Here is a 24,653-nt window from a genome sequence, read left to right on the forward strand (position 1 = left end):
TTAACATATCTAAGACACCTCAGGCCAAACAATAGTTTATTTCATTTTCAGCAACATCTCAACCATCAAAAAAATAAACTCTAACACAGATGGATGGAAGACTTCTCTACAGTGTAACTAAGTGGGCTCTGACCCCAGGGGTTTGAATTGGAGTGACATTTTATTATTCATCCAATAAGTTAGGAAGCAGGAGAATAAAGTGCTTTATTTCTGAGCTGGCATGAGGTCATCAATGGACTGGCCATTTTCAAGGCGTTTCTCCATTTCAATGAGAAGCTTCACTCCATCCACCACCATCTGCACCAGCTCCACCTCAGAGAAGCCAAGACGATCAGCATTGGAGACATCAAACACTCCTCCAACAGCAGCTGTGTCCACACCACCTGCAGCAAGAGACTCAGTTACAACATTGACCTCAGCTAGAGCAGGTGAGTCTGCCTTTCCTCCCTCACTAGCCTGAGGTAGGGACACAGCAGGACCATTCTCCACAAGCTGCCACTTGCACCTCCTCCTACATGAAGGAAGATAAAGCCACATGTGATTGCCAACATGAACCACAGAACATGCAACTAGACCAGCTCTTTGCTCTTCTGAACCATGAGCAATCTAACCTGAGGTCACAAGTACCTGCTGGAGCCACCTCCTAGCCACAGGTTAAACCAGGATTCCCACCCTTGTTTCTAACAGGAACAGCTGCCACCAGGTCCACCTTACCTGGCATTCAGAATGACACATAGGACTTTAACTAGCTAGACAGCACATACTAAGTAGAGCACTGGAATCCTCAACTTCTCCAATATACAATTTGAAAACTTTTTCTCTCTCCACATACTTTACAAGGGTACCTTCTGGATGGTGTGACAGCCACTGACAGTGTGAACCAAGAGATGGCTCTGACCATAACCAGGCTTTTGCTGGTGTCTTACAGCAGACTGACTCAGCCCATCAGTGTTATCAACTCTCACCTGTGCCTCGTTTCTGCAGCCGAAGTCTCTTGAGGACTTCTCCAAATTTCTCATGTTTCCCAAGGTGTGGGAGCTTGATGTGCACACCAGCACGGAGCCCTGTTCCAAGGTTGGATGGGCAGGTCAGGATGTAGCCCAAGTGTGGATTCCACATGAACTCATAGTTTTTGGCCTTGAAGAGACTTTCTATCTATAAATAGAAAGAACGAATGTTTAGATATTGTTATTTGCCTTAAGACTCTAGGACATCCATTAGCACTTACAGTCACTCAGCAACAGCCACAACACTTAGAACAGCTATTTCAGCCACATAAGCCCCCTCTTTATGGAAAAAACAGCCACCAACAAGGGGTCTTTAAGGCCTTCACCTTGCTCCTAGCAGTGAGACAAGCTAAGTTTAAAAGCTACATTTACATCACTATCTGTTAGGAAGCTGCATTTAATACATGACAAGCTGGCACATCTCTTAGGATCAGGAAAGGGGCTGGTAAAACTCAAGTACATATCAAGACTAGAAGTAGAGAACAGCATCCAGCCTAAAAACTTAAGTCCAGCTTTCTCCTCCCCCCAAGGTGTCTCAAAGCTTTCGAGAACTATGCAGAATTTCTTTAAAATACAGTTGAGACATTTGGATAAGGGTGCCACCACATCAAGGAAACATATTCTAGATTACACAGCCACAAGGCTTTTTGCCAGAACACCTGTTCTGGAGCCCTCACAGCTCTGGATCTCATCAGGGTGTTCCCAGAGATCCAGGCTATGAAACACTACCATAGAGAACTCCAGAGAGGGCTTGAAAAATGTGCTCTCAGATCTAACCAGAGAACCATGTGCCTTTTGAACCTACAGCCCAAACAATAGTGATTTACCTTTGTTAGTCCAGTACAGAAGCGGTTAAATACTTCCTTCATGTTGCCACCTTTCTGCATGGAAATAACTCTAAGGTGATCCTCCTCATTGATCCAGACAAGGAAAGTCTTGTTATCATTGTGCCTAGGAGACAAAGCAATCAGTTTGCTGTCCTTCCCACTTCACGTTTTGAAAATGGCCCCAAATTGCTCATCACTGCAGATTTTAGTTTAAGAGGCTCACTTCAAAAATGCTACTTCAAAAAGGCTGATCTTCCTTCTTTTGCCCACGCAGGACTTGAGTTAAGCTGGTAGCTGTTACCCTGCTCTTTTCAAGAGTTAATTTGAATTGGCCTTTACAGAGTGACTAATAACATGTCATTACCTTATAGTCTTACAGTATCAAACTTAAAACCCCCTTATCCCCCTAGCTCACTTGTGGCTCCGGTTTACAAATTAAGGTGTTACTGCTCAGCAATTTGCAGATTGCAGAAAGGTGATCAGTAGACTTTGAGGGAGTCCTGTAAAATAATGTTCCTAATGACACCATGTGTACTGAGTCTTTTAACAGTATTTTGTCACATTCTGTCAAACTGCAATTTGTACTTCACTTTCAGTATTAATTTTAGATCAAGGCTCTTCAGAAACACTATATAAAATCCTCTGAACAATGGGCTCCTCCTGTCCCAGCTTGCAGCTTACTGCAAGTACTATCATCAGTGTTTATCATGCTGGTAATTTCTGAAGTTGATTAGGATCAAAAATTAGCTAGTACCCGAAGAAAGTTATTTATGCAGACAACACTAAGACATTACACTTCAAGTCTGTGGATTAGTCATGCTCAGATGACAGCGCTATCTGGTGCTGGCAATCTGCAGGTAGATGATGCAATCTTAAAGGTGACCTACAGAAACAAAGCATGCTTCTTCTGGGTTGCACTGAAACAGCTGCAGTAATAAGACTGGAGGATTCCTGTTGATAAAAACCTAGCCCTTAGCTTACAAGGGAGCAAGTTAATTATGCTGCAGAAGCTCCTGAGATGCAGTTTTATGTAGGTGACCTACATTTAAAACAAGCAGAATCCTTCTGTTTCCACACCTCTGCATCAGTCAACTGTCACCGAGTGCCTGGGGACAGGGGGGAGATCTCATCACTAGCACAGATAAAGCCATACTAGTCCAGCACCAGTGAGTTTCTGCAAGCAGAAGCTGAGAGACCACAAGGGAGTAATTATGCATCCAGGGTTGACCCTGAGCTAAGACAATGCTATGGTTTGTACCACAAGTTACTCTCAATCCTTGTGGGAAGAGCTGACTTTAGTGGCACATCTGCTCCTTAACCAGTGATCCACTTCCATAAGGTGATTCAGTTTTTGCATGATGGTTCACTGATGCATGCAGGCTCTGGTTCTGGGCTAGCCAAGTCACCTTGTCCTTACCAGCATAAGAACACTTGTCCAAATTCTGCTGGTTAACTACAAATTCTCCCACTGGGAGTTTCTCATCATATACAGTAACACAAGAAGCTACTGTTTTGCCCAACAGTACAAATCACCACCAAATCTGCAAGACTTTTTTGACTTCTATGACTGTTTCCTCACAGACATACTCACCAGATACCCCTGGCATCAGGCCAGTCTCTTGCCATCCCAGATGCCAACAGAAGAGGAGAAACTGGCTTGTCAAACAAGAAGTGGTCATCAATCAGCTGCTGCTGCTCTGCATCAGTCATGTTCCTCAGAGCATAGTACTTCCCCTTGAGATCACCATCCAGACTACCCAGAGCTGGAAGAGAGAGGCTCTTTTAGAATGGGACTAAAGGTGCTAGATTTTCCCAGCACTTTGGAGACCCCACACAAAGTATGGCAATGTTTGATCTACTGGGTCTGGCTCCTCCCTTGCTTTCATCTGCAGTGGCAATACCCTTGTGGTAGTATCAGATGATTTGTCTGCACCTTCCAGGCTTATACAAATAGCCTTTGTTCCCTTACATGCAGTATAGAATCATTAGTGCTGCTGAACTGTACAAACGGAGACTGCTTTTCTTCCAAGGAGAACCAAAGTTACGAATAAAACAAGCAGCATTATTCTAGTCAAGGACTGTTACCCTGCCCTGAGAGGTTTTGAAACAACTACACTCTCAGTCTCCAGAACTGCACCTTGAGCACTGAGAGGAAATAGGAAAAAAAACAAAAACAAACCACACCACAAAAAGTAGCTGAAGAATTTCACTAAAAACCAGGGCTTATTCTAGTCAGTTGCAGATTTGGAAAAAGACTACATCTCTAAGCAAGCTGAACATTAATGAAAGTCAATTAAAAGCAGCCACAGAACACTGCACCCCATGACTCAAGCCCTCTAGTTGCTACATACATGTTACAGTTCAGGTTTGAGCCCTGATGAACTAACCTCTCTCCCCACACAGACAGACAGAAGCTTTTGAGATCAGCAGAGGTCAACTTAATGCAGTCCAACTGCCCTCTGCCACGTGCTCTTTCTTTCAGCTACAAGCTGCAATGCTGAGGCAGCTCGAATGCAATGAGCCTTTTCCAGAGAAAGCTCCATGTTCAGACTTAGTCTCCAGGGAGGTGGCTTTTGCCAAGTACTTCCATTTTCAAACTACAAACACCTCTTGTGCAAAGGACAGAACTGTGTCCCTGAGGCACCCAGTTCTCACTTTACCTTCAACAGAGAGCTTCTCGATAGCCCGCCTCTCCCCTCGGCTGCAGTGCGGGGGAAGGCAGAACCCACGGATGCTTCTGCCAGTTCTGACACGGGAGCTTAGCACGTAGTTGGGATCCAGGTCTTCACCTCCCTACAAAGATAAGGAAACCAGCAAGTTCAACCCTGTTACCAAGATACCTCCTCTAAACACATGTAGCCCTCATGCACTTAAGAATGCACTTTACACCTGAGGTATTGACTACCTGGCCTGTAAGCCAGTACCTCACTACAGGGCTATTTTCTTCAACATTACATCAAGTATCTGTGCAACACAACTCCTGCTTTGAGGCCAAGGTTACAGCTACTAAGTAGTCCTAAAAGACAGGGTTATCACCAGAACATGAGTTCCATGTCCTTTTCAGACTGTGGTCTGGGCTTCTTTTACCCTTTACAAATCTGCAATTTAGAGATACCAATATGAGGCAAAACCTCCTTTAAGTAAGCGTTTACTCTTGCAAATGAGAATTATTCATTACTGTTCTCACAAGTCTCTTATTATCAATATGATTTATGGCTAGCCAATCAACATGGAGTTAGGAACTCCGGGAGTTTAGTTTACAGTAACATTTAAAATCCATAAAATTATTTAAGAACCTTACTCCTAGCTGTAAAAATAATTATTCAACAGCATGACACCATCAGCTAGTGGTTAAGATCCAAGATCAGACAGAAGAAAATGTTAACATTTTATGGTATCTTGACCCCCAGGACGGTGTTGTTTAGTGTGACTGTTAGAGCCCACAGCTCGTGGAAATGCACACTAAAGGTGTTTGGCGCAAGCCACACTACAGCAGTGCCTGAAAAAAGCTCCTACTGCACACAAGCTGCCCAGCTGTACCCAGCCACTGAGATCCCACAGCAGCAAGCTCTTCAGGCTGACTGCAGCAGACCCACAGCCCAAGTGTCCATGCTCGGTGGAAGCTAAGGGACAGAGCCTGAGCAACCAGTTCAGGCAGCTGCCAACAACTTACAGTCCTCAAACCAATGATCTATAATTGATCAAAACTTTATACCTGCAGGTTATCAGCATTCAGGTCAGTCTTGTGCTGATCACTTGGTTTGTAGCCACCATGCCTGTCTTCAATAACTGGATCAAAAAGCTCCTTGAACACTTCATAGGATTCTTCATCACCAGCCACACATCCTACTGTCATTATGAAGGGATGGCCTGGAGTGGTAATAAAGTCAGAAGAGCTAAGTTTGGGCAACATTTGGCTGTACTCCAGTGCAGCACTAACCAGGCAAGTCTAGTCACTTAGAAATTCATTCTTACATAGAAACACTTGGAGAGACCCTACATTTTACACTTCATCCAGTTAGTCAAATGCAGTGCTATGGAAACCCATAGCTGTTGTCATTAAACCATGCTCATTCGTCAAGCTTGGTTTAGGACAAATTTGCACAGCACATCTAATTTCACTAGCTAATTTAGATCACTGCATAGAATTTTATGTCTAAACAATCATGCTTTGCTGCAAGCAAGCATGCTTTGCTTTTTGCTCCTTGTGCTACACAGCTACATTTCTGTAGTCTGCTCATAAATACCACCTGCACAAGATTAGTTTTAAGTCACCATATTCAAAAGCACCAGTTACTTCAGCTGGTTCACACGGAATATTCTCAATGCATTTTACCAGGATTATCAACCCCAGTCTGAATGACATCATCCAGGGTGAAGCCACTGGGCGTAACTCTGTCTCTCAGTTTCTTGTATAAATCCAGGGTTAGAACTTTGGCCATGTGGTTGTTGTGGGTGCTCAGGTCCGGGTACTCCTCATCAGGAGGCAGTCTCTGATTATTTAGTTGGGCCATTTTGATATTGCTAGAGTAAAAATAAATACTGTAATGTTAACATGTAAACACATCTGCTCCCCCTTTTTCATAGAAGTGCTAGAGAACATCATGTAACCAGTTTGGAATACGAATAGACCAGGACAGCCAGGTAAATTGACTTTTTTTTTCCTCCCCTCCCCAGATGAGTTATAATTAGAATGCATTTGACTTTTTTTTTTTTTTCCTCTTCAGATTGAAAGTATTTAGCAGAGCAGTTACATAATTGAAGTGTCTGGGAATTGATATGTCAGATCACAGCACGGAATATAGCTTGATGGAAACATGGCCTCCTAACAGAGCCATGCTTTTAAAGCAGTCTCTCAATGCTTTAGAAGACTTGTCCCTCAGTAGCTTGAGAAGTTTGGGTACCATTGTCAAGAAGCACTTCCAGTCAGGAGGGAGAACAGATCATTATGCAGACCTAACGACCCCATTACCTGGGTTGTCAACCCCAGTCTGGATGCAATCATCCAGGGTAAATCCACTGGGAGTCTGTTTATCCCTCAATTTCTTGTACAGGTCCGGGGTCAGCACCTTAGCCATGTGATTGTTGTGAGCTTTCAGGTCAGGGTACTCCTCCTCAGGCTTGAACTTCATCTTCAGGAGGTTGTGGCTGTTTGAGAAGGGCATGGCTGACCCTACCGCAGTCACTAGGGGAGAAAGATGGGAAGCCTATCACTGGGGGTTTGGCAGCCTCTTGACCGCCCAGGGGAACGCCAGGCACCCAAAAGGTCACCTTGGCTCACGTTCCACCCGCGCCTTTCACACCTTTGCTGCTACACCACCTTCCACAAGCGCCAAGAAGGAGGAAAGAAAGAAAAAAAAACTTCTTCGCCTGCAGCAGCCTTGCCCCGTCCCCAGCAGCCCGGGCGCAGGGGCAGAGGCTCTCCGGCTGCCGGGCACCGCCCGGGCTGAGGGGACGCGCCCAAGGTCGCGCGGAGCGGAGCGGCCGTTGCACGGCGGGCAGACCCCGCGCGGCTCGGGGCGGGGGAGCGGCCGGGCCGCCGCGGGCCGGGGGGGCTCGGCCCGGCGGGACCCCGGGCCGGCCGGCAGGTGAGCGGGGCGGCACCGCCGCACCTTCGGTGCACGGCCGCGCCTCCTCTCGCCGCTAAAGGGCGAGGGGACCCCGAGGAGCGACGGCACCCTCCGCGTCCGCGGACCCCCGGCTGCTCCCCGACTGGGTAGGGGAGGGCAGCATCCAACAAGCCCTTACACAACAGACGGCTCCCTCAGGGGACCTGGACGGGGCGAGCATATGTAACTACCCTGCTAAATACCGGGTTAATCTGGTTTTAGAGCCCAACCAGCCCGGCGAGCACCTGCGCCGCTCCCCGCGCCCCCCGCCCGGGCTGCGCCCCTGCCCCGCGCGCCCCTCCTCAGCTAGACCGGCTCCGCCCCACACAGCGGGGTGGGGGGAGGAAAAAAAAAAAAACCAAAAAAACCCCAAAAAAACCAGAAAAACAAAAAGGAAAAAAAATTAAAATCCTTTAAGGCTGCAGAACGGTTCGGCTGCCCCGGGACTTACCGCGGGCTTCGCAGCTACAGCAAGAATCTCCGCACCGCTGCGCGTACTGCACTGCCCCACTCCGAGTGAAGCTCCGGCAGCCCCGCCGTGCGTCTTTTATATAGAGCGCAAGCCGGCGCCCCATTGGCAGCTATTTATAGCCCATTCATTCCATTGGGCCGTGCGGGGCGGGCGGGGCGGGCGTTGCGCCGCCGGCCGGGCTCGCGCTTGCCGCCATTTTGCTCGGCGTCGGGGAGGTGGGTTGGGGGGCAGGGAGCCCCCGGGGCGCTCTCGGCCCTGAGGCGGCTCCGGCGCTGTCTGGTACCGCGGGCGTGAGGGCAGGGCCGCACCTCGTGTGCCGCCGGCCAAGGGGTGCCAGCAAGGAGTGCACACGGCCCGCTGCAGGCTTCACACCTCAGCCAACCCCTCGGTCGAGGGTTCAAACACGGGTCTGGTAATGCACCATCCCAAAATAAGGGTTATGTAGTGCGCGCACTGGCCGTGCTCTGAGCCTGCTGAGTGGCAAGTGCCCCCGAGCTGGCAGAAGCCCTGAGGCGGCTGCGGATGTGGCGCCCAGCCCCCGGCAGCCTGGTTCTGCAGAGGGAGGACCTGCACCTCGCCTCCAGCACCTGCGAAACCGTGGGCTCGTTTTACAGTTTAATTTGAAAGGAAGTAGGGTGATTGTGTGAATCGCAGTGAATCCTCTGCTCTTGTCATGTGCCAAAAAAAGAAAAAAAAGTCTTCAGCTTTTATTGGATAGAGGGTGATTTCCTGCTAAAGACAGGCACAGGAACTCTGGGATCTGACCCATCTAAAGCTCACCTGGAATTCATGAAAATAATGACTTCCACTGGTCTTTTTGTAGGAATGAGCAGGTTTGTCCCAAAGCTAAGATACAGCTGAGAATCCTGCTGTTTGCAGAAATAATAATTCGTTAATAATGTGGATATCTTGATTTGACTTTCACCTTTACATAATAGTATCTTTATCTTCCTCTGACGTGTTTCTCCCAGCAGAGCCCATGTTTATCCTCCTGTCCAAACAGAGTGTACTTATCCATGACAGTGCGAATCTGAGTCCCAGAGTTGCTTTCCTTGACAGGAGCTGCAATTATCAGGAGACATCACCAGGAACTCCCCACCACAACCCTTTCAGCACCATGACCAGTACCCTCACCCTAAGAACAAGAAGCATGCGCATTTTACAGAACTAAGGACTTAATAATATAGATATAGAGGAAATCATTGCAAAGTAAAAAGCCTAGACTGCATCAAATAGAAATGTGCTGTGTTTGGCAGCCATCCAGCTTTCCGAGTTATTCCAGGTCTGGTAGACTGAGATGCTGAGTACACAGATCTCCAGGAGAAGCCAAGGGCTCGGCATCTGTGCAAGTCCGGTCTCTTAGCTTCCGGATCAAAGAACAAATCCTCTCTCTAGGTCTCCTCTGCACTTTTAACCTCATAAAATCTTCCCCTACACTCTAATAGTTTCACACAATGTTCATGCTTCAGAATAGTGTAAATTGCAAATAACGCATGGCTAAACAAGTATTAAATTATTATAAGTGTAAAATTGTACCTAGAGTCCTCAATAAATTACAATATGAATATAATATTAATGGATTACCTCAGCTGCAAACATAATTCTAATTGTGTATATTTTTAATGTAAAACCCAAATATTTTATTCTTAATTTGAAACAGAAATATACTAAAACCATTTTCTTACATTTTGGCATATTTTTGTGGTGGTGTTCTCCACAAAAAGAAAAAAAAAAGCCAATCAGGGTAGGTTCTGAAGGCTCCTTTTATCTTATTCCATAATCTATTGCCATACAAACAAAGAAGCAATCAACTGTTCTGTAATTTAATTGTTCAGAAGACTTGTGGAGTCAAGGTCACCTCAAGATCCAAAATCCAAGGATCCATTTCATTGGATATGCTCTTTTTCTCCCAGTCTCGCAGAACAGGGAATACCAGTTGTGGTAAGCAGGTAGAAGTCTCAGTGTGCCACACATTACAGCACTTCCAACACAAACACATACCTGTTCTTCACAGAACTTGGGGGAGATGGAAAGAAAGTCAGGAACATAAAATCACTAAAATATATCCAATTTACATGTTTGATAAACAATGTACTTTCTATCTCCCTTTTCTCATCACTATTTGACAAATTTCTAGCATGCAGTAAGTCAGAAGCGGCTGGGTTTTACTCAGACAGCATTTTAAGATTTGCTGAAAGCTGTGTGTAAATTGGATCCTATCTTTGTCACAGCATTCCGTGCCAGCTTCCCTAGTGACTTAATTACAGATGCTGTGCCCTTTGTCAACAGCCTCTGATCACCCGCTTTATCTGCCTCATCACCTGGGAAACACTCGCTTTGGATAAGCCTGTATGGCCTGTTAGACTGTGATAAAGGCACCAATACTGACTTTCCATGCTGGGATGGTATCTTAGTGAATACTGATTTATATGCTACATTTCCAGTTGGAAAGGTGGGCTGATTACTCCAGAGATCTTTGCACTGAGCTTTAACAATGAAGAATTAAGGGAAGTTAATCATGGGCCATGCAACTAACTTCCTAAGAGGCTTAATTATAAACGTTGTGTGGTGTACAAGGGCAAGAAGAGATGGGTGTTAGCTAGTGAATGTGTCTTCTGAAATTACTTGCATGAATGTAACATGAACCTGAAGAACAAGGGGATAAACATCATCTTGGAAACACAGAACAATATTCCAAATTAGGAAACAGCAAGAGAAAGTGGTTTGCCGTGAACAATTGAATTGTTTCCAATTCCTAATCTACAACTAAACACCACTTGAAAATTAAACATAACACTCATGTAGCAGTAGATTAAAGAAATTGGCCATAGCTCCATCTGCTTAAGTTGTCAAATGAAACTTCTCTTCCCATTTATCACTTGAAATATATTTGCTTAGTTGTAATCCTTGGTGTATTTTTTCTCACTGCTTAGGCAGTCTGTTGAAAATTACTGATTGTTTCCAGTGAGCTGAGTGCCTGTGGAAATGAGGAGTTGCTGAGTGTCTCAATCTTGCACACAGTCAGGCCCATAGTGATCTGAACAGCAGCCCATCATGGGAAAGAAAGGACATGAGAACATAAACAATGACAAATATAACCAATGACACTAAAAATGACAGAAAATTAAACAAAGTGGGAGCAAATATAAAGGCACAGTAGAGCCATGATTGCCAGTCAGAAAAACAGCTGAGTAGGAGTTTGCAGTTTAAGAAACCTCTGAAACTGCATACATTATGTTTAGATTAGATGGAGAAGAGTTTCATAACTAACAAAGACTACTGCAATTATGCTATGGGCAGGTCAACACCATAACAAAAAATATGTTCTCATTGAAGGTAATGGGAAAAAAATCCCTTGTACTTCATGGAACAACATTAATTTAAAAAATCACAGATCATCATCTAAACAGCTCTCCGTTATTGGGTTTGTGATTGTGAAAGGATGACTTTTTCTCCATTATTGTGTATTACAGGTTACTGGTGAATGCAGCACGGTACAGAATGTTATCTGATTTAGCTGGGAACACTACCTGCACATCCAGGGTGATTCACATGCTATGCCCATACCGCTCCCATGCCAGGTGGCCTGGGCTTGTTGTGAGCAGATGAGGCAATATTCTCCTCCTTTGCTCCTCCTTGCCTCCTGACTACAGCCCCCGTACCACCAGGGCAGGCAGGGCTCTCCACATCATTTCAATCCTAAACACGAGACAGAAGTAGGAGTTAGTAGCATGCTGTTAGGGGGTTAGATAACAATTCTGCTGCTTCTGAGCCCACAGTGTGGTTTCTCCTGCAGCCTTATGAAACCTCTGTGAAAAGTTTGGTTGGCCTCGAGCTGCCTTTCCTGGAAGCTGCCTTGGGGAAAGGACATGTGGAACTTTCTGGGAGCTGCCTGCCTGGGCCTGGAGGCAAGGTCCAGGTTTGCCAATGGCAAAGGCAGTCATTCCCTGGGGAAGGGGCTTCAGGCCTGCTAGCGATGGCCCTCGAGACATCCCACACGTTCAATGGGTGCTGAACGCCAAGTTCTCACTGGGGCTATCAGTCCCCATCGCGGCTTTTCAGTGTGACCCACTGAGACCCCTCAACTTTCACTGACAGGGCAGCTGCCCGAGGCAGGAGCACCCCGGGGTGCCTGGGGGAGCTGCTGAGGGTGGGCAGGGACCGTCCCCACTCCTCAGGATCCAGCAAGGAGCGCAGAGAGGACGGGGAGGGGCGGTCAGCACGGGACTGCGCGGGACAGGTGCCTCGATGAGGCTGAGGGGGATGGATGCTTCGATGGGAGTGTGGGCACGACGGGCTGAGGGGAACGGGCGCCTCGATGGAGCAGTGGGCACGACGGGCTGAGAGAAACGGGCGCCTCGGGAGCGCTGCAGGAACTGGGTCCGACCGCGCCGGGCACAGACGGCGGCGACTCCCCGGCTCCAGGCAGGGCTGGCGGGGGCGGAGGCGGCGGGAGCGTCAGCAGCCTGCGACCGAGGCGGAAGGAGGCGCTGGGCGGGCTCCGCGTGTGAAGAGAGCCGGGCCGGGCCGGGCCACGCCGGGCCGAGCCTGGGGAGGTAAACGGCTCGGGGTACGGGGAGAAGCGGTGCCGTCCCCGGGCAGCCGCGGGGACGCGGGGCGCTGGGGCGAAGGCGTTCCTCCCCCGCGGAGCCGCCGCCCGGGGCCCTTACGGGTTAACGCTGCTCTCCCGCGGGCGAATGCCGCCTCTCACCCCTTCCCTGCACAGTCCGTGCTTCTCACCTGCCCGCAGCTGAGGTTCCCGGCTCCGCTGGGACGGGCTGATGCGCTGCTGGGGTCCAGGAGCCGCATCGCCGCCCTCGGGATACGGAAAGGGGCTGAGGGGAGCCCTGGCAGCAGGCTCAGTCCTGAGCGGGGGCAGGAGCGACTCCCCTGGCCGCGTGTGCCGGGCGGGGAGGGGGCTGTGCCCGCCTCGCCTGCGGGCGGCTCCCCTGCCCCCGTGCCAGGCAGCCCGGCTGCGGGAGGGGGAAGGGGCAGCGTGCCAGGGCTCTGTGGGAGCTGGTCAGGGAGGAGAGACCTGTGCTTGGGTTGTGATTGAAGGGAGCACAGAACCATGTTAGTGGTTTTATTTGTGAGCTGCGTGGGATCGCCTGGGGCGTTGGGTTTAGGTCGCTGCAGCCATGGCAAACCCATAGAAAAGTCCTGACCCCGTGTCAGGGGTCACCGCCTCAGTTTCCCAGCACTGCCATCCTCCCAGCGCCATCTCCCCACACAGCGGTGCCGCACCGGTTCCCTGCATGCTGCCCGGGAATGGAACAGTGTAAAAATGTAACTGTGCGGGAGCCTCTGCTCTGCCAGGGAATGGAAATACTGCGAGTGGTTGTAGCTCACTGTGCTCCTTCACAAGGGGGCAAGGCAAAGAAACTTCCAAAATTCCTCACAGACACCAATTTTACCCCAAATGTATGAATATAATGTGGGAGGGCAGGTCTGAGCCTGAGAGGTGTGTCACTTGTGATGTCAGTGTGCTCTGACATGGATGGACTTGGTGATCTTAAAGGTCCCTTCTAGCCTTGATGATTCTGTGATTCAATGCTCTGTTAAGTGTAGAGGCTCAAAGGAAGGCAAGGAAGCTGGGAGCTAGTTGGTGTAATCAAAGGGAGAGGAATTCGCTCAGTGTTCCTGCAGACTTGCTACAGGATTCTTTTTCACATGGGTGTAACTGCAGTAAATACTGTGGAACAAACGGATTCCATTCGAGATCCTTTCAAGTGACACTTGTGAGAACTGAAAACTGCACTGCATTAAAAGTATCTGGAATGAGAACTATTACTATCATTTATGAAAGATTAAGACATGAACATAATCATAAGGTGGAAGCTGTAAAAGACAGCATTTGTTCTACCTCACAAAGTGCTTTACATAAACATTTCTGAATTCGTGGGATGCCCTTCCTGCTATTTACCAGATGTCCAGACAAGCTTCTTCTGCCTTGGCATCTGAGCACCTTATGCAATAAACATGTCATAAGTTTTGGAAGTTTCAACAAGCACATCTGTTTATCAACCTCAGTGAGTGCAGTGGAAAAATTATAAATCTAGCTGCTTAACAGCAAATTGAGCTACATGGAGTTCCAAGCAGGAACCAGATTACAGACACCAGACTAAACTTTGAGAACTGAAGGTTTTTAATTAAAATGATGAAACAGAACCAGACTTTTAAACATTCAGCACAAAAGTGCTGAAATTCAGTGATTATTCTGAAACTAAAAGTAACACTGCTTTTGATTCTGCCAGGGATAGTATACCAGAAATCTGACTTTCAAAGCCTTCTGTCACAGGCTTTCATTTCTAACTTAGAGATCCCTATTACTTCATTAAATAGTTCTTGCATGAACTGATCAACCTGCAGCTTAGACTGCTGCTTTATCTGAAAGGCAATGTCAGGTTTCATTGTAAGCTGCCTTCTGATTTCTAGATTGTCTTCTCAAAGCCATCAAAATTTAATTGTAATTCTCTAAAACAGCTCTGAGAACATGGGGCTGAAGTGACTCGACTGTGGGCATTAGCTTGCAAATGGTTGTTTACATTTAGCTACAGCAGAGATCACTTCCCAGACAATTACTTTGCACCCCCAATGGCATATTAAAGGCCACAGTATTATTTTTTTTCAACGCAGTTAGTCAAGTTTATGCATAAATTAATGCCCTTAGCCTATCTCTAAATGTTCATTTGGAAAACTTTCAAGTATATTTTTGTTAGTGGTCCTAATAGCTGGTGATTTAGGTCCAGGCAAGTAGCAGAATGTCTTTATGTTGTAAATCACCAAGAAACAAGCAAGAAGATGGGAATAGAAGTTACAACTTAATAACATGCTCTGAGTGCTCAGGATCTGTAATTGAACAGGGTGCTGAAATTGGTACTAACCTGCAGGAGCATTGTGGAGCAGGCTGAGTAAATGATAATGTATTTCCCGAAGTTTCTTTAAAAAGTACCCTGCAGCCAAGAAAAATACTTGTTATTTCAAATCTGTGGGTTCCTTCCATTGGTTGTAATTGGATCAAGAGTACAGCGAAGGGCAGGTCCCTGAACATTCTGGATCTCACTTGCCAGCATCTTATATACACAGTGTGCATTTGTTCTGTATTGGAGAAAATAAAATTACTTGGGTTTATGTCTGTAGGTTCAACTCCATCATGGTCTTATGAAACTCTCCTGACATATTTATTCTTCTCTAGGGGACAATCATCAGCCAACTACAAGATTGTCACCATGAGTTTTGTTGAATACGGAGATACAATAAAGGATGGTGACACAGCTATTGTATTCCTGGGCCATGAGTCCATGTTTCCTGTGAAAGTCCAGCATGGCACAGTAACACAGACTAAGTATGGGGTCATCAGGCATTCCACAGACCTCATAGGCAAGAAGTATGGCTCCAAAGTGACCTGCAGTAAAGGAGGATGGGTGTTCATTCTTCATCCAACTCCAGAACTGTGGACCATGAATCTCCCACACAGGACACAGATTCTGTATTCCACGGACATCTCTATAATCACCATGATGCTGGAACTGAAGCCAGGCTCCATAGTATGTGAATCAGGTAATATTACTATGTTGAAATTCTTTATTAGGAACTAACACCAACACTTTCATGAAAAAACAGGGTTTTCTTTGTGTTTTCTTTGTATCTTCTTTGTATTTTCTTTGTATTTTTTTCTTTATATTTTGCAAAATGTTGCACTCTTTTCCTGCTGTGATACAATTTTCCCTGTCCACATGTTGAAGAATTCTATATCACGTGCACAGGTTATCAGCTGCTGTTTCTTCAAAAATTGATGCTACCTTGGTGTGCAGCCTCATGTATTGTGGGTTAATTAATGTTTGTGTTTGGTTAATTCATCTTCTTAAAAAAAAATATGTAAACATTTTCATTCCCATTTTCTAAAACTGTTGTTAAGTACTTTAAAAATTTTTGTAAGTACATTATTTAAATCAAGATTCAGGCTTTGAATTTGCAGCTTTAGAGGACATAGTTGAGATAGCCTGGTGAAATAGACTCTGATGATAGAGTGTTGAACTAGTAAGAGAAATAAATTGGCAGTATTTATATATGGTAGCGTGTAAATACATAAATTTCATTCTTCTCTTCCCAAGTGTATCTACTTGTAGCCCCACAACCTCATACAAAATCACTGATTAAATAGAATTCATGCTGTGTTCATCACAGGGCTGTGTTTTATTTCTAAACTTAGTTTAATTTATTACAGCTTTCATGATTTTGCTTTATTTGGAAGGAAGGAGTAGAAATTTACATAAATGTTTTCTTGGTTACATGGAGTTTATAATAGCGTTTTCATAACTTTATTACTACAGGCAATATAAGTCTTCCTTGATTTGAGTGAATCTCTGTAGTTTGGAGAAATAGCAACTGAGGTAGTTTGTCCTTATTTTTACTGGCTGTTAGAGCATTTTTATGAGGCAGTTTCATACCCTTCCCTCTCAAGCATAGATATGGCAAAGGATCAGCATGACAGGATTGTGATGCGCTGTACTTTCTTGCGTTTACCATTTCCTGTTCCCACTCATGCATAATTTTGGGCAGCTTTTCAGGCATAATGACCACTTTCTAACACAGCTGAAACATCACTTATCTCTGCACTTAGTTTCACCCGTTAAGAACCAAGCAGTTGCTGTACAGCAGCACTTGAAGCAGGCAAAGCTCTGTGCAGAAGCCTCTGATACTGTGAAAATAGCTGGGTCCTGTGAGTTTGTAATTTGGTTTGTAGGATGATCTGACGGTTTTTGTTTTGTCATTGGAAGTTTTATCAGCTCTTCCTCTCCCTGCTATGTTTAGACAGGATGGGAAAAATAAACAATAAATTATTTGGGGGGTGTGGGGGGAAGAGATTTGAATTGCTCCATGTCCTGTCTCACTTAGACTAGTCAAATGTACAGAAATGTACATAAAATATTTTCAATAATGTCAAAGGTGCTTAGAGAGGATGAAAATGTTTAATCTCTTGCTTATCTAAACAGCTAAGAAATAGAAACACTTGATGATTTCCAAAATGTTGTGAGTCAAAAGTCATAGCCACAAGTCAATCCTTTTTGCTAAGGGGAAGCTGTCCCCAGGACCACTTTAATGTTTGTGCTACCAATGTATTGCAACTTCAGCTTTCCAGACAAAGTGAACAGTTTTACTGCTGTAGTTGTGCTTGTATTACTTGCAAGTTCACTATTCACAAAGAAAGGAAAGAAGAAAGAATACTGCAACAAATCCATCTGGCTAACCTTGAAGCAAGAGACCTTACTGCAGATTTACTTTGAATTAAAAACTTGACAGGTATTGACAACTGGAGCCTCTGGTGTAGTGATGTAGCCTGCTTTGGTGCCATCCTAAATTCGATGGTATTTGGTGATCCAAAATCATTAGCTCTAGATTAACCTTGTGTGGGCTGGACAGAACCATCCCAATGGTGATGAGTAGAAACAGACTAGGAAATCTGGTTTAAAACTTGAGTCTGCTTCCTGCTGGTGCCGAGTTTAAGTGTATTTTAAGTGTTACTTAACACAGAGGTCTGTCTTTTTTATTATTTGAGCTTATATACACAGTTGCTGTATGGACTGGCAAAGCAGGTTCTGTAAAAAAGGTGGGCTCTTTTCCTCTTGTCTTACTAACTCGACTGTAGAAGTGTGTCCTGTATTTAGCAATTGTAAGCTAGCAGAATTTTTAATTAGTGTCCACAACTGTGAAAAAGTAAGATGAAATACCCTCTGTGTCGCGTTGAAATCCTGAGTATAAATGATCTTTTGCATGTGATCTTATGTAATTATAAAAATGGAGTAGTATAATCATAAGGATTAATTTTATGTCACTTTTATTGTATAGTTCTAATTGATTAGTCATTATTTGTCCTAAAAGATACAAATATATTAATACAGTTTTTACAGTGTTTAGTTCATCTTTAATAAATACATAAAGAGCAAGCTTGTCAGCAGCATATGCATAATTAAAATGACCCAGGTATACTCTGTTGAGGAGGCTATAAGGACACTCTGCATCTACCTGATGTTTCATGACAGAGGTGTAGGAATATGATCCTTTTTCTGTCTTCTGCTAATTTCTAATTTATAAAGGTATGTTGAGTTTTAAAACTGTTAGCACTGTTACTAGAATTAAGATCTTTTTAAAATATTGGTCCCTGCTCTGAGAAATTCCTCTCTTGAATACAATTTTTGACAGCCCTATCTTTCCAAAATTATGATACTCAAAATAGCTGCTTAAATACCTGCTGTGAGTGGCCCAATTGTGTGAAAGTTTCATTCTTGTCAGGTAACTCTAATAATCCTATTTGTGTTTATTGCATGTGGAGCAATGCCTAGATAAAGGAAAAGGCTAAATCTTTCTCTTTTTTCTCACTCCACTCTCAAAATCAAATCTTGATTTCAACTTCCTGGGGTAGGCTCCCTGTAGGATAATAATTCCATTTGACAACTGATTTTGAAGGGTTCATATTTATTTTTAATACTATACTGGAACCAATATAAAACCTTTTAAATACTTTTTCCAAACAAAATCCCCTTCTTTCCAGTACCCACACATCAAGGCTTTTTTACTGTCCTCTCTCCATGGTGAGATGCAAAAGAGTGTCTGTCCTAATAGTACAGCATGTGAAACCTCATTTAATCTGATAAATCTCAGAAATATTTTGGCTTCGTTGGAGCGTAGTATTTAGACAAAACGTAATTTAGTCAGTACTTTAACCACCATCCCAGTGATCCTTCAGCATTCACAAAATCAGACTCACATGAGCGAAAATGTTAATTGGATTTTTGTTTCCCTTCAGCTAAATCCCAAATTAAAAATTGCTAAACCCTATTCATTGCTACACAGCAGTGGGTTTCTGAGCAGAGGGACTGGATTTCTGAAGGCTGAGAGCCTTGTTCTGGGTTCTCATGGTTTCTCAGAGGAGTAACAGGAGCTGCCACCCAGCCTTACACTAGAGCTTCTCAAAAACAATTATGAAATTTTCAAACTCACAGCCTGGGTATAGATTTTGTTAAAGAGTACACTCATAAAAAATTAATGAGGACTTAATGATTAATGGATACTTAATAAATGATTAAGAGTTTATTGTGGAGTCCCAGCAAGTCAGCTGTATGCTTATGACTCTTCTGAAGTGCTTATAGACTTTTTGACAAATACTGTTCATGTCTTCATTATTTTTGTGTCATAAGTACATCTAAATTGTTTGCAGCTCTGTTTTTAGTGTAAAGTACAGACCAAAGTTTGGAAGTATTAATTTGATTCTGGAATGTGCCCAAACTAATTATGTCTGTGTTTTATAATGTCTCCCTTACCTACCTCTCAGCAGCTGTTCATGTTAGAGTGAGAGAAGAATAAAAAACCTGATCCTTGTATAGCATCTCTTGAAGTATTAGAAAGGCCTCATCAGTACAAATGTCATAATCCACAATATTCTCTTGCCACAACAAAGCACTGAACTGGTGCTGGGGTCCCCAACAGAGGGGCAGTAAGAAAGATGTGGATCTATTGAAGCAAGTCCAGAGGAGGCCATGAAGAGGAGCAGGAGGCTGGAGCTCCTTCCCTGTGGAGAGAGGCTGAGAGAGCTGGGGTTGTCAGCTTGGAGAAGGCTCCAGGGAGATCTTATAGCATCTTCCAGTACCTAAACGGGCTGTAAGAGAGTTGGGGAGAGGGAATTTTACAAGGGGTAATAGCTTTAAACTGAAAGAGAGTAAATTAGATTAGATATTACAAATAAACCCATTATGAGGGTGCTGAGGCCCTGGCACAGTTCCAGAGAAGCTGTGGATAGCCCATCCCTGGAGGTGTTGAAATCCAGGCTGGATGGGGCCTTGAGCAACCTGGTCTAGTGGAAAGGTGTCCCTGCCCCAGACAGGTGGGTTGGAGCTAGAAAATCTTTAACATGTCTTTCAACGCAAACCATTCTGTGAGTCTGTGATGATTTTATGAACCAAACCTCTGACCACATGAGGCATCACTGTAATGTATTCAGACTTGTGGCTGTCATGCAGCTGATGAGGAATGCTGTTCATACCCTAAAGGGTTTGTTTCCAGACTTTCTGGACTCACTTTGATTTTGTAATTTCACCTGACCACCAAGCACACTTCTCATGCAGCTCTGCTAACCGTGTTGTTAACCATATTACATCCATTCTGTAGAAGATTCCTTCCTAAAAAATTCAGACTTTTGAATCTATAAGGAAAATTTATTTCTTCACTTGAATCTCTAAAGGAAAATTAATTCTTCATATTCTTTTGTAGGCAGTGCCAGCCTTGAAAATCTCCCTACTACCCTTCCCTCAGCTCCTCAGTCTGGTCAGTGAGCAGTGACCTCCAGCCTGTTGCCTAAAATTAAAATGCCTGCTTCAGCATTGTGTCCATGACAGATAGGCAGATAAGCTAATTTTCTGTAAAGGGAACTTCTTAATTGTAAAGTGAACTTTTTGATTAGGAGTTTTCTCTTTCAGCCATCAGTTCAACTCCTTGACATTCTCTCCCTCCCTCTCTTCTTCTTTCTCTCTGTCCCTGTTCTTCCTGTGTAGTATCTCTGCTACCATGATTTGGGCTCTAGACTACCTTCCCAATAAGATATTTGGGTTAATTTCCATCAAATGCTTAATATCTTTTCATGTACTCATTATAAGTCATTACACAAACTTGTCATGTACAGTGAGCAGTCTTTCTTGACAGATTTTAGCTGTGGAGTTTTTAGCTCTGTCTCAAGATGAATTTTCTCTTGGTTTTGAGGCTCCTTCCGTTCTCATGGCTGATTCATGACCTATCTTACTATTTGCTAGAGCTAAGTGGCGTAGCTAGGAGACAAATAGAGCAACACTGTCATTGTTTTGTTGTATTTACTCATTTCAGAATATCTTAGGTAGCCAAATTTTGCATCAGAAGCTTAAGTTCTATTAAAATGTTACTAGATATTTTAGAGACCCAGTATTAAATAACACTTTGCATACTTTTCTCTTTTCCTGTTTCCAAGCAATATGAACCTTTTTATGCACTTAAGAGCTTATTCAGCTTTGTTCCAAAGTGCTTTTGCTTACACACTGCTGTAAACATCTATAGATCCTAAGTGACAATTTGTAGTTCCTTTTTTAAAAATAAGTACCATGATGAGAAACTTCTAGAGAAGACAAGCCAAGCAACAGCCTGCAAAGAGAAAATGTAGTGGAACACAGAATCAGGTCACTTATATTTATGGGATGGGTAGGATTCCAGGAGATAAGACAAGTATTCTTGCAATAAGGAAACCAGACTAAACAGAAAACCGTGTAAAATGCACTTTGTATTCTATATCAGTTAAGCACCGTGCTTGATGCCATGGTGACACTCATTCTTGGCAGTATTCTGTGCTGAAATTACATGCTTCATTTTTGAACAGCTCAGATATTGTCCACTGCAACTTTTGGGAAGGTGAGAAATTATTTTAACATGGACATTGTTTCAAGATGGTTGAGGTGTGTGGAGGCTTCTCTGTGGAAAAACTGACACTTGAATAAGCAGAGAGTGAGAAGAACAGATCTGTTGGAGGTCAGGGCAATTGAGAAGTTCATCTGATCAGTACTTGCTTGTCTGCAAATCAGAAGGAAGTATCAGTAAGTGCTGAGCTTGAGTGTTTTGTATAGGTGTCCACTTATGAGGACTGAAATCCTAAAACTACAGCATTTTGCTTGGGAGAGGGGCAAAAACTCTCCCCTAGAGCTTATACGCATCAGAGAAGGAGAATGTCATGTGCTTGAGCCCAAGAAGAAGGAAAGGATACTGCCTCAGTATGCAGGGCCATTCGGGCCACCTCAATCTTGGGTGTTACACAGGAGCTTAATTCCTGCCTTTGGACTGAAGTGAAGCCCATTCCTGGTTTTCACTGTGCTGATCCCCTGCACAGTGCTGCCTCCTCAGATGTTGAGCTTTGAGTGTGGCATATTGGGGCCCCTGCAGTGCCTCATTAAATTCCTGCAATGCAGATGTCTGCTTTTTGACTAAGATGTTTGAGATCACAGAACAGTCAATGTAAAAGAGCATCACATTTTCCAAGTGAAAATTAGCAATGACATTAGTGTTCACCTAAGTGAGCTCTAAAGCAGCAGCTGTGCTGTTAAGGTTGTCTTCAGTACAGTTTGAATTCTGTTCTATAGAGTCCATTCATGATTAAAACATGGTAGTTAAGTGAGCATTGTCCTGTGGCAGAGAGCAAACAGTTTCTAAGGCTATTTATTGTGCAGGCTGTCAGAAAGGGAGCATCCTGGTATAAAATTACAAATTAGTTGTTCTATTTGTCTTCTGCTTTCTAGGTCATATCAGGAACACAGGCATTTCATTTCACTTTGTGAGAAAGAAAACACACTGAAGTTCTTCCAGTTCTGATCTTGCCTCTGCTGATACAAAATAGTAAATTTTGAGTATCCAGTTTTTTTGTTCATTTGTATACAGGAAATTCAGGTAGACAATTTCTGGTTTGGTAGCATTCTAGTATATCTATAGTAGTACTCCTCGGGTTTTGCTGCTGTCCTGACTGATTCTGTATCATGCTAAGAATACTTTTCATTTCCCAAGGAAACCTGTAACTAACTAGATCTTACTCCAAACTGATGCCTAAGAGTCTTAGAGTCATATTTTGCTTTTTATCCGTAGTGATTTTGAAATAAAATTGAGAAGGTTGAGAAGGACAGAAATGTTGAATGTTGCAGATTTGAAGGGAAGAACGTAAATATAAACATTAATTTCCCCTTTTACAACATCACAAAAACATAGGGTTGAACCTCTGCTTTGTGTAGACAGGGTTGTTTGGGCTTTAGGGCTTGTGGCAGGTATGGACTCATGCCAGACTCTCATATCAGTGGATCACATCAAATGTGCTGATCTATTGGGCACATGAGAGTTAAGGGTCATCATTGTGTCACATGTCTGGGTTCAGAATATGTTTTCAAGGAGTGATTTTACAATAGTGGGTGATTCATAACCATCTTGTTCCTTGTTTTAAAAGTGTTGTCACAGATAAGTCAGGAAGCATTTTCAGAAATACTCCCATTAATAATATTAATGTGATAGAATTTGATATGTTAAAATGTGATACATATGTATTGTTCTCGTGTTTGTGGTAGCCAGTCAACAATAAATAATTCCTGGCAATCTTATTTAACAAAAGCTCTGTCTGTAATACACCTGCAAGTGGTGACTTCCAGCATCTTGGTTTTAGTTCAGGGTTTGGATTGGAGTGTTTGTGAATAAGAGAAGGGTTTTAGAAAAGAAGCCAAAAAATCTTAATGGTTTTCCTATGGAAGAGACAATTGGTATTTTCTATGGTGTTTTTAAGAGCAGATTTAAAAGGAAAGTGATTAAAAATGTAAAAGACTATGAACAAGGAAACTGGATACATGCACAAGCTGCCTCCCTCTTCTGCTTACAACCCAGGCCAGTTCACTCCTTCAGATTAGCAGAGAGAGATGCAGAAAGTGTGCAGCACTACACATTTGAGAGGTAAAATAATTAAATTCCCACATTTTACAATAGTTCTCAGTTGTAATCCTCCCTTTTGGCATGAAATGTAAAGGCAGAGTTTCAGTCTTTAGCATCTTGTGAGCAATAGTTCCCTGTTTATGTCATTAAAAACATATCAATGGAATAGTATTTCTTTGTTATGCACATATATCATTGAGTTTTCACAACCTCATGGCTGCTGTGTTACCATTACTCCATTGACCAGGGAAAAGTGTATTTTGACATTTAGATCCTTCAAGTGCTGTGACAGGATAGTTTTTGACGTATGCCCATATAGGTGTGTTTTGCTTTTTCTTTGTTTTATGTTAACACTGCTTTGAATGCCTGTATTTTCACTTTATTAAATGCATGTGTGTAAAAGTTTCTCTCTTGTCTTGGACCTCTCTGAAGCCAGTGCTAAAATCTGTAGGTGCTCTCTCCCCCTCTGAAGTGCCCTGCTGAAGCTGTGGGGGGGTGCCAGTCTGCTGGCTGGGTCAGAGCCCTCTCAGAGGGAGGCAGAGGAGCAGTGCTGATTCCACGGTGCAGCCGCTTGATCCGGTGGCAAACACGGGCCCTGGGCTCTGTTTACAGTCTGAGTGTCTCCCCTTTCAGAGCTTAAATACAGTCGGATTAAATACAGTGCCACAGCAGTGTTCCTCCCCTTATGTGACTAGAGGGCAAGAACCTGGGATCTGCCAGTGAACTCAGACTTCCTGTATGATTATGGAAAGTACTGCGCCAATTAAGACACTGTACCAGCCCTGGTGCCCCCTAATTAATTTCCTTTCTACTTGTTTCTGAGCTGCTGTACTTTGGTTTGTGTCCTTTATAAGTTTTTTAAGATTTATGTTAGCTGAAAGAACTTGCCTCAGGCTGAACAGTCATTCAAAATAGCTAGAAATAGATTTTATTTCTACAGGAGAAATGTGTTCTAAGCACAGAATCATGAATCAATAAACACAGGTTTTGAATTTGGGGGGTTACTCCATTAAATGCCACTTGAGTGACTTATTTACAATGGGAATTGGTATATGGGTGTTTTCTTGAGTGAAAATCTTTGTTATTAGTCATTCATCTATTTAATATGCCAATGGATCATTTAAAGTAAGTTTCCTAAATTATGAGACTAAAACAAGGAAAAAAAATCTTTGTCTTGTCAGTCCCTGTTTGTATGTGGTAATTGTAGTTACCTGCAATTTTGTGATAGATTATAGTAGACTAGTTAAGCTTGTGTAGGCGTGTATGT

General features: G+C 43.8%; 2 protein-coding genes across 3 annotated transcripts in view; one reads left to right on the forward strand and one right to left on the reverse strand.

Moving 5' to 3' along the window:
• On the reverse strand, positions 1–12,874 carry CKB (creatine kinase B). Of its 2 annotated transcripts, XM_056492477.1 has the most exons (10): positions 12,656–12,874; positions 11,446–11,614; positions 7,895–8,784; positions 6,807–7,019; positions 5,550–5,704; positions 4,495–4,627; positions 3,426–3,597; positions 1,835–1,958; positions 966–1,155; positions 1–383 (listed from the first exon to the last, which is right to left on the reverse strand). In XM_056492477.1, exons 3-10 carry the CDS (start codon positions 8,016–8,018, stop codon positions 205–207), a joined length of 1,290 nt encoding a protein of 429 aa, XP_056348452.1. In that variant the 5' UTR covers positions 8,019–8,784; positions 11,446–11,614; positions 12,656–12,874; the 3' UTR covers positions 1–204. The 2 variants fall into 2 exon arrangements, with proteins under 2 accessions (XP_056348452.1, XP_056348453.1); XM_056492478.1 differs by lacking the exons at positions 7,895–8,784; positions 11,446–11,614; positions 12,656–12,874 and adding an exon at positions 6,171–6,358 and having other exon boundaries at positions 6,807–6,876.
• Positions 12,369–24,653, forward strand: part of TRMT61A (tRNA methyltransferase 61A) — a 22,883-nt gene continuing 10,598 nt past the window's right edge. Inside the window, exons 1-2 of the mRNA XM_056492479.1 lie at positions 12,369–12,471; positions 15,111–15,475. Of these exons, the coding sequence (XP_056348454.1) occupies positions 15,145–15,475 (331 nt within the window). The 5' untranslated portion in view covers positions 12,369–12,471; positions 15,111–15,144. The remainder of the gene's footprint in view (positions 12,472–15,110; positions 15,476–24,653) is intronic.

This window comes from Oenanthe melanoleuca, chromosome 5 (genome assembly GCF_029582105.1).
Source record: "Oenanthe melanoleuca isolate GR-GAL-2019-014 chromosome 5, OMel1.0, whole genome shotgun sequence".
NCBI lineage: Eukaryota > Metazoa > Chordata > Aves > Passeriformes > Muscicapidae > Oenanthe > Oenanthe melanoleuca.